The sequence below is a fragment of the Archocentrus centrarchus genome, chromosome 6 (genome assembly GCF_007364275.1).
Source record: "Archocentrus centrarchus isolate MPI-CPG fArcCen1 chromosome 6, fArcCen1, whole genome shotgun sequence".
In the NCBI taxonomy this organism is placed as follows: Eukaryota; Metazoa; Chordata; class Actinopteri; order Cichliformes; family Cichlidae; genus Archocentrus; species Archocentrus centrarchus.
The window spans coordinates 34,645,992-34,661,001 of NC_044351.1; the positions used below are offsets into that span (position 1 = coordinate 34,645,992).

At 42.0% G+C, this 15,010-nt stretch overlaps 2 protein-coding genes across 8 annotated transcripts in view; one reads left to right on the forward strand and one right to left on the reverse strand.

Moving 5' to 3' along the window:
• The first annotated feature begins 3,506 nt into the window (after window positions 1-3,506).
• LOC115782068 (olfactomedin-4-like) lies at window positions 3,507-9,612 on the forward strand. The gene is made up of 7 exons (XM_030732060.1): window positions 3,507-3,617; window positions 3,700-3,816; window positions 3,901-4,119; window positions 5,189-5,342; window positions 5,819-6,046; window positions 7,517-7,685; window positions 8,977-9,612. Exons 1-7 carry the CDS (start codon window positions 3,564-3,566, stop codon window positions 9,434-9,436), a joined length of 1,401 nt encoding a protein of 466 aa, XP_030587920.1. The 5' UTR covers window positions 3,507-3,563; the 3' UTR covers window positions 9,437-9,612.
• Window positions 9,613-10,112: 500 nt separating this feature from the next.
• Window positions 10,113-15,010, reverse strand: part of ndrg4 (NDRG family member 4) — a 70,472-nt gene continuing 65,574 nt past the window's right edge. For all 7 annotated transcript variants that reach the window (XM_030731346.1, XM_030731344.1, XM_030731342.1 and 4 more), the window contains one exon: window positions 10,113-13,947. In XM_030731346.1, coding sequence (XP_030587206.1) covers window positions 13,793-13,947 — 155 coding nt within the window. In that variant the 3' untranslated portion in view covers window positions 10,113-13,792. The remainder of the gene's footprint in view (window positions 13,948-15,010) is intronic.

The following is a 15,010-nucleotide window of genomic DNA, read 5'->3' on the forward strand; positions in this document are numbered from 1 at the left end:
CTCAGCTGGCCTGGGCACATCTAGGTGTTTCCCAAAATAAGCTGGGGGAGGTGACAGTGGCCCTTTTTCCACCAACCAGGTGCTAGTGCCAGTATTTGAACTGTTCAGCGGTTTTTCCACCACAAACGCACTCGGTGCTCGGCCTAAAAACGGGTTCAACTCGGGCCTCGCAAGCTAGCTGGTCTCGAACTAAGAACGCATGATGAAAGCGGCAGAAGGGCGTGACTCTGCCGTCTCAACATCAAGTTTTCGACCATATTACATGTGTATTACAGGAGAAAAGTCAAGCAATTTTCACGGCTGTGAATTAGGTTGGGCTCTAAGGCTGAACTTGCTGCTTTGTATCAGTTCATATCACAGATAAAAGGACACAAAGTGCGTACTTGTCGTCTTGCTCTAATCGCTGTCTGTGTTTCCCTCTGTGCTGCACACAGATAGAATAGAATAGAATAGAATAGAATGCCTTTATTGTCATTATACAGGATGTGCCATGAGATTGGAGATGCTGCAGTATTTTTGTTTGGACCGTAAAATGTGTTCGAAGCACAAGAAAGGGGAACGTGTTCTCCCACGTTTGTGCCTTCAGCTTCCATGTCCAGACGAGGACCCACCCACACTCATATGGATGGATGAAACCTGGAACAGTGGGGAACCTTTCCAGGAGTGGCCGACCTACCAAAATGACTCCAGGAGAGCATCAATGACTCATCCAGGAGGTCACAGAAGAACCCAGAACAACATCTAAAGAATAGGCCTCACTAGGCTCGGTTAAGGTCAGAGTTCATGATTCAACAATAAGAAAGGGCAAAAATGGCCATAAAATCCTGAAGGAGAATATTAGGCTATCAGTTCGTGCTCTAAAGCTCAAGCACACTTGTGTGATGCAGCAGGACAATGATTTGAAACACACTCATAGAAAGAAGGTTTTGGAGCAGCCTATTGAAAATCCATACTAGAATAGAATAGAATAGAATAGAATAGAATAGAATGGCTTTATTGTCATTATACAGAATGTGCAATGAGATTAAATCCAACCAGTAGCTTTGGTGTGACCTTAAACAGGCCGTTCATGCTGGAAACCCTCCAATGTGTCTGAAGTTAAACAATTCTGCAAAGTGGGCCAAAGTTCGCCCACAGTGATGTGAGAAACTCACTGGCAGTTTTCACAAATGCTTGATTGCTGACACGGGTGGCATAACGAGTTTGAGGGTTTAGGGGGCTTTTTCACAGGGTAGGTAGGTTTGGATCACTTTTTCCATGCAATCATCATTTAAAAACTACATCTTGTATTTAATTCAGGTTATCTTCATCTAATATTAAAATTTGTTTAATGATCTCAAACATGTTAGTGTAACAAGTATGCAAAAGACAAAGTCAGGAAAGGGGGTAAAACCTTTTTCTCAGCTGAAGTAAATAATCTGAATACTTCTTTCTCTGCATATGCACATAAATCCAGTCTGTAAATAATTACTAATGTTTGTATAACCTCCTAAAAAGACAGCTCTGTCTAATGGAGATGGATTGGCAGGTAATCGGCATAATCTGCTAATTTAAGCTCCCTAAATTAAATGTTACCAGCACTCTGACTGGGTGTGATAGTTCCTGAGTTCAGTGCCGAGTGGTCACTTTCTGTTCCTAATTCCTTTTACTTGTTGACCATAAAAGCTGTTTCAACATCTCAGGAAATCCACAGGGAATAAACATGTGTTGTACTTCCTTCACATTTTTCCCATGAACAAGTTCCACTGACCTCTGCAGTGCTGCCTTTAACCCTCTGAGGTCTCAGTCATGATGGGTGGTGACACTAACCCTAAAGCTGTCATCTCTGTGCTCCACACAGAGCCCAGACTCAGGGCTCATTTTAATAAAAACAAAAATAACATCATGAGCGCCTCAGTTTGGAGCTGGGTTTTTGTTTGGGGTCATCAGCTGTGATGGAGATGTTTCAGTCTGCTGTGTTTAGAAGACATCATTCCTACATAACCCCAATAATCCCATCCTGCTAAAATCTTTGAATTCTTAAAAAACATACATTTGAACACACACACACACACACACACACACACACACACACACACACACACACACACACACACACACACACACACACACACACACACACACAAATATTTTTGGTTTTGTCCAAAATGTAGGGTTAGGGTTGTTTTCCTTTATCTTCAGTTTAAATTCCTTATTATTATGTGCGTCATGCACACTGTGAAGCCTCAGCAGGCAGATGAATATGTCCTTCAGCGTGATCATGTTTCAGCACCCGAATGAATCTACTTAATAAAACAAGGTAACTCGTTGCCTTAATTTTTGAAGTAATGAAACAGTTGAATAAGTGCAGTGGACTATGTTCATTGTACTTGAGACCCTTTTGGAGGATCTAAGTTGAATGTACTAATAACAGAGTTTCAGTAACTGAAGATACTTAGTTTAAGCAATCATTCACCTCCCAGTTATTTAACTCAGCTTGTTAAGTAAGCACTACTCCATTACCAACTGAACTAAACTGTATGTTCTAATTGACCAAACTTATCTTTTATAGTTCATGAAAAATTAAAATGTCTTTTAATCAATTCCCATATCCTTTTCATGGAAGGGGGCGGGGGCTATCCTAGCTGTCGAGGCAGTAAGATGCAGGGTACACCGCGTACAGGTCACCAGCCTGTTGCAGGGCTGACACAGAGAGAGACAGACAGCCATTCACACCTGTGGGCAGTTTAGAGTCACCAATTAACCTAACCCAATAACTGCATGTCTTTGGATTGTGGGAGGAAACCCACGCAGACACAGGGAGAACACGCAAACTTCACACAGCAAGACGCCCGGGCCACAATGGAATCGAACCCAGACTATTAGATAGTTATTCTAGCTGTGAGGCAGCAGTGCTGACCACCACGTCACCGTGCTGCTGCTCGTTAGTCCCGTCTGTTTAAACTGGTATAAACCAGATTTTTAGCAGGTGCGAAACCTGATGATATTAAGTTGTTTGAACTCAAACACATAATTACAAGAAGATAGACCATCAAAAAGTACAGTCTACTCAGCATTAACAAGTAACGTTCAGATTCTGGGTAATTTAAAGTAATATGAACTCAATATTTTTAAGTCGAATCAAAATCTGGGTTTACAGTGAGGGATCTGATGCTGCCTGTGTGGAATACCTAAATAGAAACTTTCTAATAGAAGAACTGTGAGACCAAACTGTGATGTTTAGCATGTGGCTCGTAATCTGGTGGATGGTGAAGTTCAAGGATGTGAAGCTAAGATCCTGATGCTTTGAGAACATGAGTGACAACTGTTTGGTGGCAGGCAGAAGACTTTTTGTGCTTCTGCAGAACATCGGTTTGGTCTCCTCGTCAGTAATGGCAGATACACAGGACTGTCACTGACGGCATTTCTCCTCATCAGGTAGAAAATTTCATGTGTTGCTGCAATCCCGACCACAGGAGGGGAAGTGAAACCGGAGCCACACACACAGCAGAGATTAATGGGAGTGTGCAGAAGTTAGCTGCTGCAGTCAGACACTTTCATGGTGCTCTGCGTGCTGAACCAACATGAAGTTGCTTGTGATCGTTCCTCTGTGTGTGCTGTTCACTCTCACCCAGCAGGTAAGAAACACAGAAGATTTTACTTAAATTGATGACTATTTATTAACCGTTTGTTATTAATGTTTAATATTTCTGACCTCAGTCAGCTGAGAACTGCGTCTGTGAGTTTGCACAGTCGGAGAAGTCTTTCCCCCACGACAAACTGAAAACAGCGCAGGCTGCTGCTTCAGACTGCAACAGCAACCTGACACCACAGAAGGTAACTTCAGACTCTTCATCTGTGTGTGTGTGTGTGTGTGTGTGTGTGTGTGTTCACACTGTATGACCGCTGCTGTTCCTGCAGACCGTGGAGCTGGAGAGTTTGCTGCTTGGTTTGCATCACCGCCTGCCTCAGCTGGAGAAGGACGTATCGATGCTGGAGAAGGAGGATGATGGAGAGCTGTACGGTGTCCTCAGCCTGTATGTCATAGAGAATGAAATGACTGAGATCAAGCAGCTGATGGACAAGCTCAACAGCACCGCTCTAGAACGGGAGCTTCTTACTGCTGACACCACTCAGCGGGTAGATTCACATGCATTTCCTAACAGTTAGGGGTAGGGATACGGTTAAGGATACATCCTGAAGGAAGCTTTATTTAAATTTCATGTGTAAAAAAACTGTTTTTCCAACTCGTAGTTTCTGAAAATGTGTATTTTTTTAGCCTGTGCATAAAACACAAGCAAAGTCAAATCCTAATGTTAACAAGGCCATCAGAGACCAAGTGGTGTTTAGGTACATGCTAAACAAGTAAAGCTAGAAGATGTCACCTATCATATCAAGTCTTACACATTGTTCAGTTTTTAAGTCATCGGTGACGATCCTGAACTCAACCCTGCGCTGTCAGAAGGTCTTTTTTTTAACTGGTCTCTGAACTCTTGGTAAGCAGGAGACAAAGGGTCAGGGTTAGTGTTAAGGTCTACTGAATTATGTTTGCATATAATGTGCATTTTATGGAACTGAACAATCATTAATTTTACCTGCTGTGGAAAAATACTTCAGTTATTTAACATTTAAAAATGTTTCTAAACCTTTCAAAATTATTTTCTTATATTTTATTAGCACTCATTCATCCGTCTATCAACCAAACTCTGAATTCTTGCTCCCAAAGCATTTTGGGAATAATCAGAAGTAATATATATAGAGAGAGCCATTTTAGTTACAGTACTGATATGGCTTGGCCTTCTCATTGTACCCTAACCCCCTAATCATAACCTTAACCCTTGACAACCTTCTCAAATACCAAAATATTCTTCTTCTCTCTTTCATAAACTGGCATCATCACATCATGACAGCAAACATCCTTTTTTATAGCACAAAATAATGTTATAAAAAGATTAAATTGTCAAGTTAACACAACCAGCCACCAGGTGGCGATCAAGCTATTTTCTGAGGACCTGTCATTTCATTCACCAGTACACTGGCTCAGTGGTAACACTGTTGCTCTGTTTTTTTGCCCCAACCTGCTCCTATTATGGGTTCAATGAAAAACATTTCTACCTGTGGTAAGAGCTTCAGTGAGCCATAAATCCAGCCTTACTTAGAGTCTTACTGATGTATATATATAAATATTTGTGATATCTTCTGATGTCAGCTTCAGGACCTGAGAGAAGAGATGCAGGAGCTCGAGACATTTGACACCATGCAGGTGGTGAAAAGACAACAAGCCAACCAGCGCCTGAGGAGAGACCTGGAACAATGCAAGAACGGACTCCATCCCACCCAACAACCCACTAAGCCTCCACATGGTGAGCCCCCAAACCTTTCCTTACACATCACAAAGTGCACTGACCATGTCACAAGTATAGGCCACAAAGCATAGCTCAGTAACATAGCATAGATTTGAAGATCTTTGTAGCTGCCCAGATGCCCTTCAACACATTCAACTGGCAAACATCTATAGGCATGCTGTTTAAGCTGCTTTAGCCTACCCACATTTCTGTAAGCCACTTTGCAACCCACCTCCACCACAGTTCTTTACTTCATGTTGTTTATAGATTAATTGTTGTCATGTTATCTGTTGTCAGTGATGCCTGCTCTGTTCAGTGCTGGAGTTTGGCTACTCTCCACTTTCCATGCATGTACATGGAAGGGTCCATGCTGCAGATGTAAATAACAGTCGTATCTTGACTATAATGCTGCTGAATGAACTACTACTTTTTGGGTAGAAATTGTTCCTGCTCATGAACGTTGTTGTTCTCTTTGTTTAATATCTTCTCCTCAGGTACCTGTCCTTATGGTCAGTTGCTGAACATAACTGAGCCAAGGGTCTACACAGCAGGAGAGTATCCTGGTTCATATAAGTATGGAGCCTGGGGTCGGGATCCCAAACCAGAAGCAGGGAAAGAGAGTTGGCATTGGCTAATAATGATGACTTCAAGCAATAGATACGCCCATTATGTCCGTTTCTACTCCACCTTGAGCTCTCTCATTATTGGGGTGAGCGTTCCCGGTAAGAAGCTGTCCTTTCTAAAAAAATTAACGAATATTAGGAAACATTTAAACATACACTGTATGCATAGTATGCATTATAGTATTTTTTCAATAAAAATGAAAGCTAGAACCAAGTATGGTTACAAATTCTATTTTCTCCTAGCGCCACTAAATCACTTCTCAAAACTGTGGAAATGAGGGTTGGTTCTCAAAAGGCACCCAGGCAGAACTGTTTTTCCAACAGCAGTGCTCTGTTTCCACTGTATCTAAGAGTATCTTACTCTGATACTTCGATAGGCCTTTCGAGAAGATAAAGAGCTGGTCCAGCGTTCTGTGACCAGGATGAAAACAGCATTGTTACTCTTGGATCTGAGGTTCGGCTGACAGACCCTCCTTTCCAGCACCCTGACATAGATCTTATAGTCTATCTATAGTTGGGGCGCACCCTTCAACCTCCCTTATTAAAGATGGGGACCACCACCCCAGCCAATTCAGTGGCACTGCCCCAGATCTCCACGTGACGTTGCAGAGGTGTGTCAACCAAGAGAATCCTACAACATCCAGAGTCTTCAGGAACTCAGGGCGAATCACGTCCACCCCAGGGGCCCTGGCACCAAGGAGTTGTTTAACCACCTCAGTGACCTCACCCCCAGTGATGGGCGAGTTGTCCCCCCTCATCCCCAGACTGTTTCCACTACAGTGGGATTAAGGAGGTCCTCAAAGTATTCCTTCCACCACTTGGCTATAGCCCCGGTAACTCTATCCTGGGCATGGTAAACTGCTCCCTTGGTATCACTTCCATAAGGGTCGTTGGGATTGCTCTTTTTCTGGCCCCTCATCCAGGTCCAATTTGTCTTGGGAGACCCTACCAGGGGGCAAAAGCCTCCATACAACATAGTTCCTGGGATCACTGGGACAGACAAACCCCTCCATCACCAAAAGGTAGCGATTCACAGAGGAGTCTTTCAGAGAATCTCAGCACCAAATCTATAGGTTCATCCTAGTTTAAGTTGTTAATCGATAAATCCTTTATAGAAACTGAAGTTTTTTTAGAACTTTTTAAAAAATGAAGGAGACTCTGCTCAGACACTTAGGAACCATTGATTTTAGCAATAATTAGTCAAACTGGAATACATTTACAATTTGTTGGCGGCTACTTTTCAGCAGAGGTTTGACACACAAGACAGCGTTTGTGATACTGAATGAAAATGAACTACTTTGTAAGGAACATGTCACCAAGCTCTTTGGCAAAGGAGAAAAATTAATTAAGTAATAAGCAGAAAAACCACTGAAAAATTGTTCCCAAAAAAGCACAATTATTTTAAAAGAAGTTTACGTGAATAGGAGAAAAACAATGTTGTTACATTGTAGGGTCTGTGTTATTGTAGGTGACTGTTGCTGTGATTTGGGGCTACATGAATACAGTTTGAACATGCAATAAATTTTGTAATCAGACTTCTCAGTTCAGTTCTTCTTTTTCATGTTCCAGGTAATATCCTGATCCACTCCTCGAACCCAGCTACCAACACCATCCAGGGTCCGAATAATGTTCTATATGGAGGCGCTTTGTATTACAACTGTTACAACAAAGATGCTGTTTGTAGATTCAACCTCACCACCAAAAGTATCACCACTGTAGAACTACCCAAAGGAACCAGGTTGAATCACTTAACTGTGTTTAATAACATGTTTCTTTTATAAGGATGTAACCCTTCGAGAACGTAGCAGTCCAGAATGCAAGTATCTATTGGTCTGATTTGTTGAAATAGCCAAAGTATACACAATTAGGGTCACTTCTCTCAGATCCGTAGGAGACTGGCGATGACAACTGTAAAAATTTCAAAGGAAAACCCTCTAACCACAACTAACCACACTCAGTGTTCTTAGTTAAGAATTAAGTGTATTTTCAGGAATTTAACATGTGGCTGCGCTAGCTTACATTCCACAGGGCTAACACACCTCACAGCTCATTAGCAGCTCATAGCTTCCACATTTCACACAACAGCATACCCTGACTGTTTTTTTTTTCTCTTTTTCCTAATAACGAACTCCAATATGCACATGTTCACACAGGAAAAAACCCAAATGCACGTTGCAGATAAATGTACTATCAGGAAATTCTTCATAACTTAATCCATCCTTAGTGGCATTGACACATCACGGGACCAACTATATTACTTCTGTGCTTACAAAATAACAACTAAATTTCTCAAATCGCTAAGTTTCACAGCCGTTCTGCTCTCCTGACCGTGGGAAAAAAATGTTTTCTCCCTCTGTAGACCAGAGGTACCGTGTGCAACGAAAATGGTGCATTCAGGAACATGGGGAAAACAAAACTTATTGAGCAATGATGCTGTAATGTTCCGTTATGTCACCCAAGCACCAGACAGAGGTTTTGCTACTAACGCTGTTTATTCAGGCCGGATACAACAGAACACCTCTCACAGGGTACAGCCAACTTGCTCTAACTCTGACATAAACCCCTCCCTCTCGAAAGCGACCCCCCAACATCTCTTTCCGGTTCAACCCCAAAACAACCTAACTTAAAAAAAACAGTAACTGTGAAACACACTTAGCAATAACGTCCATTACGGATCATTACAATACACTCGCTGGAAAGACCTATACAATGGCAAAAAACAACCTGGGTTACGATGACATTAATAAATAAATGTTGTAAATGTTTGTGTAACAAAAACACATAATAATAATAAATATCCATGTCTGGCATAACCAGAACAAATCAAGAAATTTTACTTAGTAGGAATAATAATTTTGCAACATGAAAATGCTCCTTGAGATCTGATGGGAAATATATTGTTTAAAAACATGAAAATGATGTAGAGATTTAAATGTTTTAAATGAATTATGGGAAGAAAATATTAGATTGTTTTTTGTGTGTGTGTGTGTGTGTGTGTAAAAGACTCATTTCTGTTCTCTGTTACTCAGATATAACTCCAAGGGTAACTTCTGCCACCTTGATGAATGCTACCCATACACCGACCTGGACCTGGCAACAGATGAGTCCGGCGTCTGGGTGATCTACACCACCACCCAGGACTTTGGCAACTTGGTCCTGTCCAAGGTGGAGGAGGGTGAACCGCCGAAGCTCGGACAAACGTGGCACACTTCAGTCTACAAGCTGGCGGTGACCAACACCTTCATGGCCTGCGGCGTCCTCTATGCCACACGTTATGTCAGCAAAGAGGTGGAGGAGATCTTTTATTCCTTCAACACCGTGACAGGAAAGGAGAGGTTCAACATCGGCATCTTCATAAAGAAGCTGGCTCCTAACATTGAAGCACTGAACTACAGCCCTGTGGACCAGATGCTACATGCCTACTGTGACTCCTACATGGTCTCCTACAAGGTGCTGTTTGAGCTGATGGATGATCAGTCCTGGAGTTAAATACTGGCTCCGGTAATCGTTACTAAAGGTTAATAAGAAGCATTGAATTTGTGCAAAACTATTCCAGTGATCTCACCAGGAACGTTACATTGTTGCATCTTTCTTTTCACTGTGGGTATCTGAATAAAGTTTAATAGTTTAAGAAACTGCTTCAACAGCTCACAAGGTCCATGATGCTACCTAAAAACTGATTTTAATAAAACCTGTAATGGTACAAATCAAAGGTGTTTAACTAATGCGTGCTTTCTAAAGTAACAGCTAAGAGAAAAGACAGGGGGACTCAGCCAGTTATCTGTACCATGGCAACATTGTATCTGGTATGTTTCAAGTCAACTTTGTCACACTCAGATGTACAGTACATTCACTGCTGGATGATGTTAGGTTGCATACAGAGAGCAAGCTTTTAAAAATGAGTAAAGAACTCAAGACTACAGTTAACTCAGTGCCACTGGTATCAAAAAATACATTTTACACTGCGTATGAAGAAAACGTTTGGTAACACTTGATAATACGGCCGTATTATTAAGTGTTACCAAACTTTTAATAATAAAATTGCTGCAGACACTATTTCAAAGAAGTATTTTTATCGTTTGGTGTCTGAGCGCATCCGTCCATTAAGCTGCTCCCCAAACTCCCAAAACATGAGAGAAAATGATCCGACACCCGAGTCACCAAATTCTGACGTGAAGTCTTTATTTCTCACTTGTTACTTGATCAGTACATTGACAGAGACGGCTTACTTTGTATATGTATTTATATAATATATTTAAACTTTACAGTACACATCCGGATGATGACGAAGCAGGAAAGAGTCCTACTGTTATGAATAGAAACGAGCTCAGAGGGAAGAATCCCACAATATGAAACAATCCAAATGAGAAAAAAAGAACTTATTGCTTAATACAAATCAGTCATAATGGCAGTAAGAAGAAGAGGAATAGTGTTCACACATGAACCAATATAATACCAAGAAGAGGTTACACCCTACTGTTGCCTTTAAAAAAAACTGCAAGAGAGGAGGAACAGAAATACGTTTTCTCACAAGACAGTAATATCAGAGTGCTCGGTTCAGGTAACCTGCTCTATAAATAAAAAGTATCTACAAGTGCAAGGAGGACCGAAGTCTATACAAACTGATTCAGTGCTAGCTTACAGGACCTGTGGACTTTCACAAATCAACTTCACTATTTAAAGACCTTGAAGAGGAAGGAGCAGGCAGGAGCTGGGTTTTCATGTACAAGGTTAAATGTCAAAAGATAGAAGAAGTGGAAACCATAGTGAGGATGAGGTGTGGGTTGACGATACTGTACAGCACTTCAAAAAGGGACAAGATACATTCAGGAGCCCCCCCCCCCAGGCAGTTTGAGTCATGTAGGAGGAAAGTAAAGTGTAGATGGCAGAAAACAGCTCAGCGGAGGGAAGAAACACTGAAAAATGATCACTGCTACATGCAACCTTGACTCTTTGAGAAATGGGCCAATGAGGTTCTAGAAGAACGTGTTTGATCGGATCCCCGTTTCCCACATTTTGAGACCGTTAGGTTTACTGAATATTTCAGGCAGTTCACCAACATTTAATCCGTCCCCCTTCGACAAACTCACATTCTTTTCCTTTAACATTCATCCAGCCCTGTTTCAGACTCTCTCTCTGTGCTGTGGGAACAATCCTTTCTCTTCTTCTTTAAATGAAAAAAAACATCCTGTTACCTTTTCAGGCCCCCTGGTGCTCACGAGTTTCACTAAAACACTACCGACATCTTAAAAAGTGACTTCAGCTGATAGCCCTTTAGGGTGCGACTGGGTTTGCCTGTGAGAGCCGGGGCACCTGGTGATTTTTTTTTTCTTTTCTTTAGTTTTTTCTTTTTTTTTGTAATTTATTTGTTTTTAAGGGGGAGAGGGTTATTTTTTTAAGGTGGCTGGGGGTTGCCCTACATTCTGAGCTTGGAGCCCAAATGGCGCCAAAAAAAGCCCCGCCCCTTACAGGCTGCCTCAGAGAAGTGCACACCTCAGCAATTGGAAGCTACGCCCCTTCTGAGAGGGGACCAAAGGGTTTTCCTGTAAAACTGAAAGCAGACGAAGGTGACTATGGTGCATGAATACTGTACAGTAATGTACATACCTAAAATCCAGGGGAGCCCGTCCCTGATCACTGTTAAGGTGGTCCAGGATTACAGCAGACTACAGCACACAGTTGCACTAGTCTAAAACTACACGTATCTATACGCACTATGTTGCACTACACTGGTGGATTCATGGGTTCACAGCACATCAAAACACCCACTAACCACATAGCAATGGATTCTGTCTTGCATATGAATTTTGCGTATTCCTGCTTTTTCCGTTACAAAACCCAGCCCGTGCAGCTTTCACTTCAGTAGACATGTGAAAGTGTGTGTGTGTGTGTGTGTGTGTGTGTGTGTGTGTGTGTGTGTGTAGCTTTGGTATATCCACAGACAGGGCTGGGTGCTGCAAGAGAAGGCAAGTTTCTGTGATGCCGACCCAGAAAGAGAGCTCATTGGGCTGGCCCGGTCCTGCCTCGGTGCCCCTCCCTGGTCGGGTTTGGTTTGGATCAGCCTGTGATTGTCATGTTTAGAGACCACAAAGAGCTGCCTATGGCGAGAACCACGTCCATGCACTAGAACTGCAGGCTAATGTAGGCGGTTGTATCCATGGCTCTATTTAACTAGCCACATGTAAGGTGCTAATGAAGAATGCCCTAATACTAGATACTAATTACATACTAGAATGCCCTAAGTTTACTTTCACATTCACATGCATATACATGTTAATAAATGCTTCTTCTATTCTAGTATTATGCAGTGGATTGTCTTAGAAATGTGAGATGACACACGGCTTAAAGCTGCACTCAGGAACGTTGCATTAATGTAGCTTCAAGGGGCAGCAATGAGGCTAAATTTTGAATATTGTGTATTGTGACATCAGTCATGTTCCCTTGCCCGTCCTGCTTGTGATGAGAACAGAATCGAGGGTAAACCACCTTTTAAGCGTTAAGTTCCTGATTAACAGAAACAGGATGATCTGCCTGAAATCTGCAGGTTCAAACTACATCCAAACACAAAACTATTCTCGCTCATATGGGTGCATTTTCCACACTCTTTACTAAGCTGTTCATGCTTTACATTCTAAGATAGTCTCAGGCTCACTTGGTGTTTTCTGCATGCCGACCAAGTGCTTCATATTAGATTTGCTGCTACATTGGCTACGTTGGATTTTATGTTTTTAATAAAAGTTTTTTTGGCTCAACTGATATCAAACAGCTCCAGATTGTCTTCTCATGCAAAATCAAGATGATTCAAACACGCTCATGCAAATATTATTGTGGCAAAAAGAAGAACAAATAAAGCTCCCTGGTGGTGTAGTGGCTTAGTTTTGGTGCGCTTGCAACCGGCGGCCTACGTTTCATTTCCTGTTTTGAGGTAATAAAAGTGTTCGGCCCCAGTCGGTGTCTCAGATACTACATATGCAGAAGAACAGACAGCCTATCATTGCAGAGTTTTGTGTAAAGCTGATGATAATGTAAGTCCGCCTATATGCTGACGATATCACTCTGTTTCAGTCCAATTATAGTCCACATGTTTGAAATAAAATCTTACCAAGTGCAGCTTTAAAACAGCGTGCTGAGCTCTAGCTACGCTCACAAATCCTCTTTAAGTGCTATAGGTGCACTCGGCTACAACATGCTGTGCTCTGCCGTCTGCCTAAAGCTGGACACACCCCCGCTTAACGCTCACTCGACACTCATGATTTCCAAACATCACAGAGAGAGATCTTCACAATCGGTCAAATAAAAACAGAAAATACTCCCAAAATGTTCTTTTTTCTGTATGGCGCCCCATAAAAGTTCTGCTCTCGTTGCCATATCCCGCACTTTTACCACCGTGTACCAGATTTCAGCAGTAGCTCTTTACCGGCTGTGTGGATTGTTGACAGAGTTACTGTTTTGTGTGTTTGGGGGTGGAAGGTTAAAAAGGGCGCAGGCAAAGAATGAGGCCACACTTAGCAAACACAAGAATGACACTTCAAGACTAAATGTTAAATCATTACGTGGTGGGAGAAAGGAAGTTGAGGTGGATATTTGAAGGTGTTCAGGGTGTTAAAGTAGCATTACACATGGAATTTTACAGTGGAGGCAGGAAGAAAATGGCAGCCAAAGGGATCCGGAGGATGTAGATGAAGACAAAGAGAGCTGCCTTCAAATATTACTTTCCCTCTCCATCAAGCCTGACTTCCTCCACCTTCAGTCCTCATACTCCCCCCCACTCCACCCCGTTTGCACAACCTGCCTCTCTCTCTCCATCTCTCTACTTCCTCCCTCCCTCTTTCTTTCTGTGGCCCCTCAGCAGGACACCTCCATGGTGTGGGTGACCGCACCGACTCCCTCGGTGCTGTCGGAGTGGGTGCAGGCTCGAGAGCGCGACCCGTCGACGGAGCCGCCGCTGGTCAGGGAAGCTGTCCTGGAGCGAGCGAGGCGGGTCATACTGGCCGAGGGCACTGGGAGGAATGGGAAAGCAAAGACGTATTTCAACACGTCAAATTCAATTCAGTTATATTTTGTAAAATCAAAATGTGTAATCAGTAGATGCTGGGGGGATGTAGGGAGGACATGCTAATGTGGATAACTTAATAATATGTTTCTCCATAGCAGGTGAGAAAAGGCAGCTGGTTGGGTCATACAACAGTCATGAATGGTTAGGCTTGTTAATTAAAGCTGTTAATGTGTCTGCCTGGAGACACATTAACAGCACCATGTACTCAGGGCCCAGTCAGTGATATATGAAGCTCAGTTCCTCTTATGGGAATTGAATATGATTATTATGGGACTGTATTTGTTTAGTCATTATTATTAACGACACTAAAAAGAGAACAAGTTGAGTATTTAGTATTACAGTGATTAGGTTAACTGCTTCACTGGCTTATTTTAGCTCCTTCAGGGGAGTGAAACAAGCTTAAAAAGCAGCCCTGGCAGAGATTATTAAGCTTTGATCCCAAACTAGTGTTTTTATTCACAACCTCAGGAGCCTGTTTTCAGCCAATCTGCACATTAAAGTTTTATATTCCTGCTTTGGTCTCTATCACCGCCTGAGAATCATCGTGTTTTGTTGAAAATTGCTTCCTACTGGAAATCAAACAAAGATCGGCTGGTAGGACAATAATGAGCAAAAAGCAAACATTAAACAGCAGATTTGGAGCTGATTCACTCATATTTGGTCCCATTTCACATTAAACTGCTCATTAGCCTAGTTTAGCTTAGCTTGTTCACACCAAAATTATTTCATAATTTGTAGAAACCAAAAAAACTGGAATGCAAACCTGGAATATTTGAATATAAAAGCAGATTAAAATAAGGTCAGAAAAACATGACTTTAATTGAAAAGCACTTCAAACTCTTGACTTATTTCTCTCATCAGGTCTGCTATTCTTATTCAGTTCATGTCACCGCAGTCTCTCTGTAATGTTTTTTAACCAGTGCACCTACAAATACCTGTTTTTGTTTTCTAATGAGCTGAAGTCATTTAAAGACATGGTGAATTATTGTTAACTTTATAAATCTTTG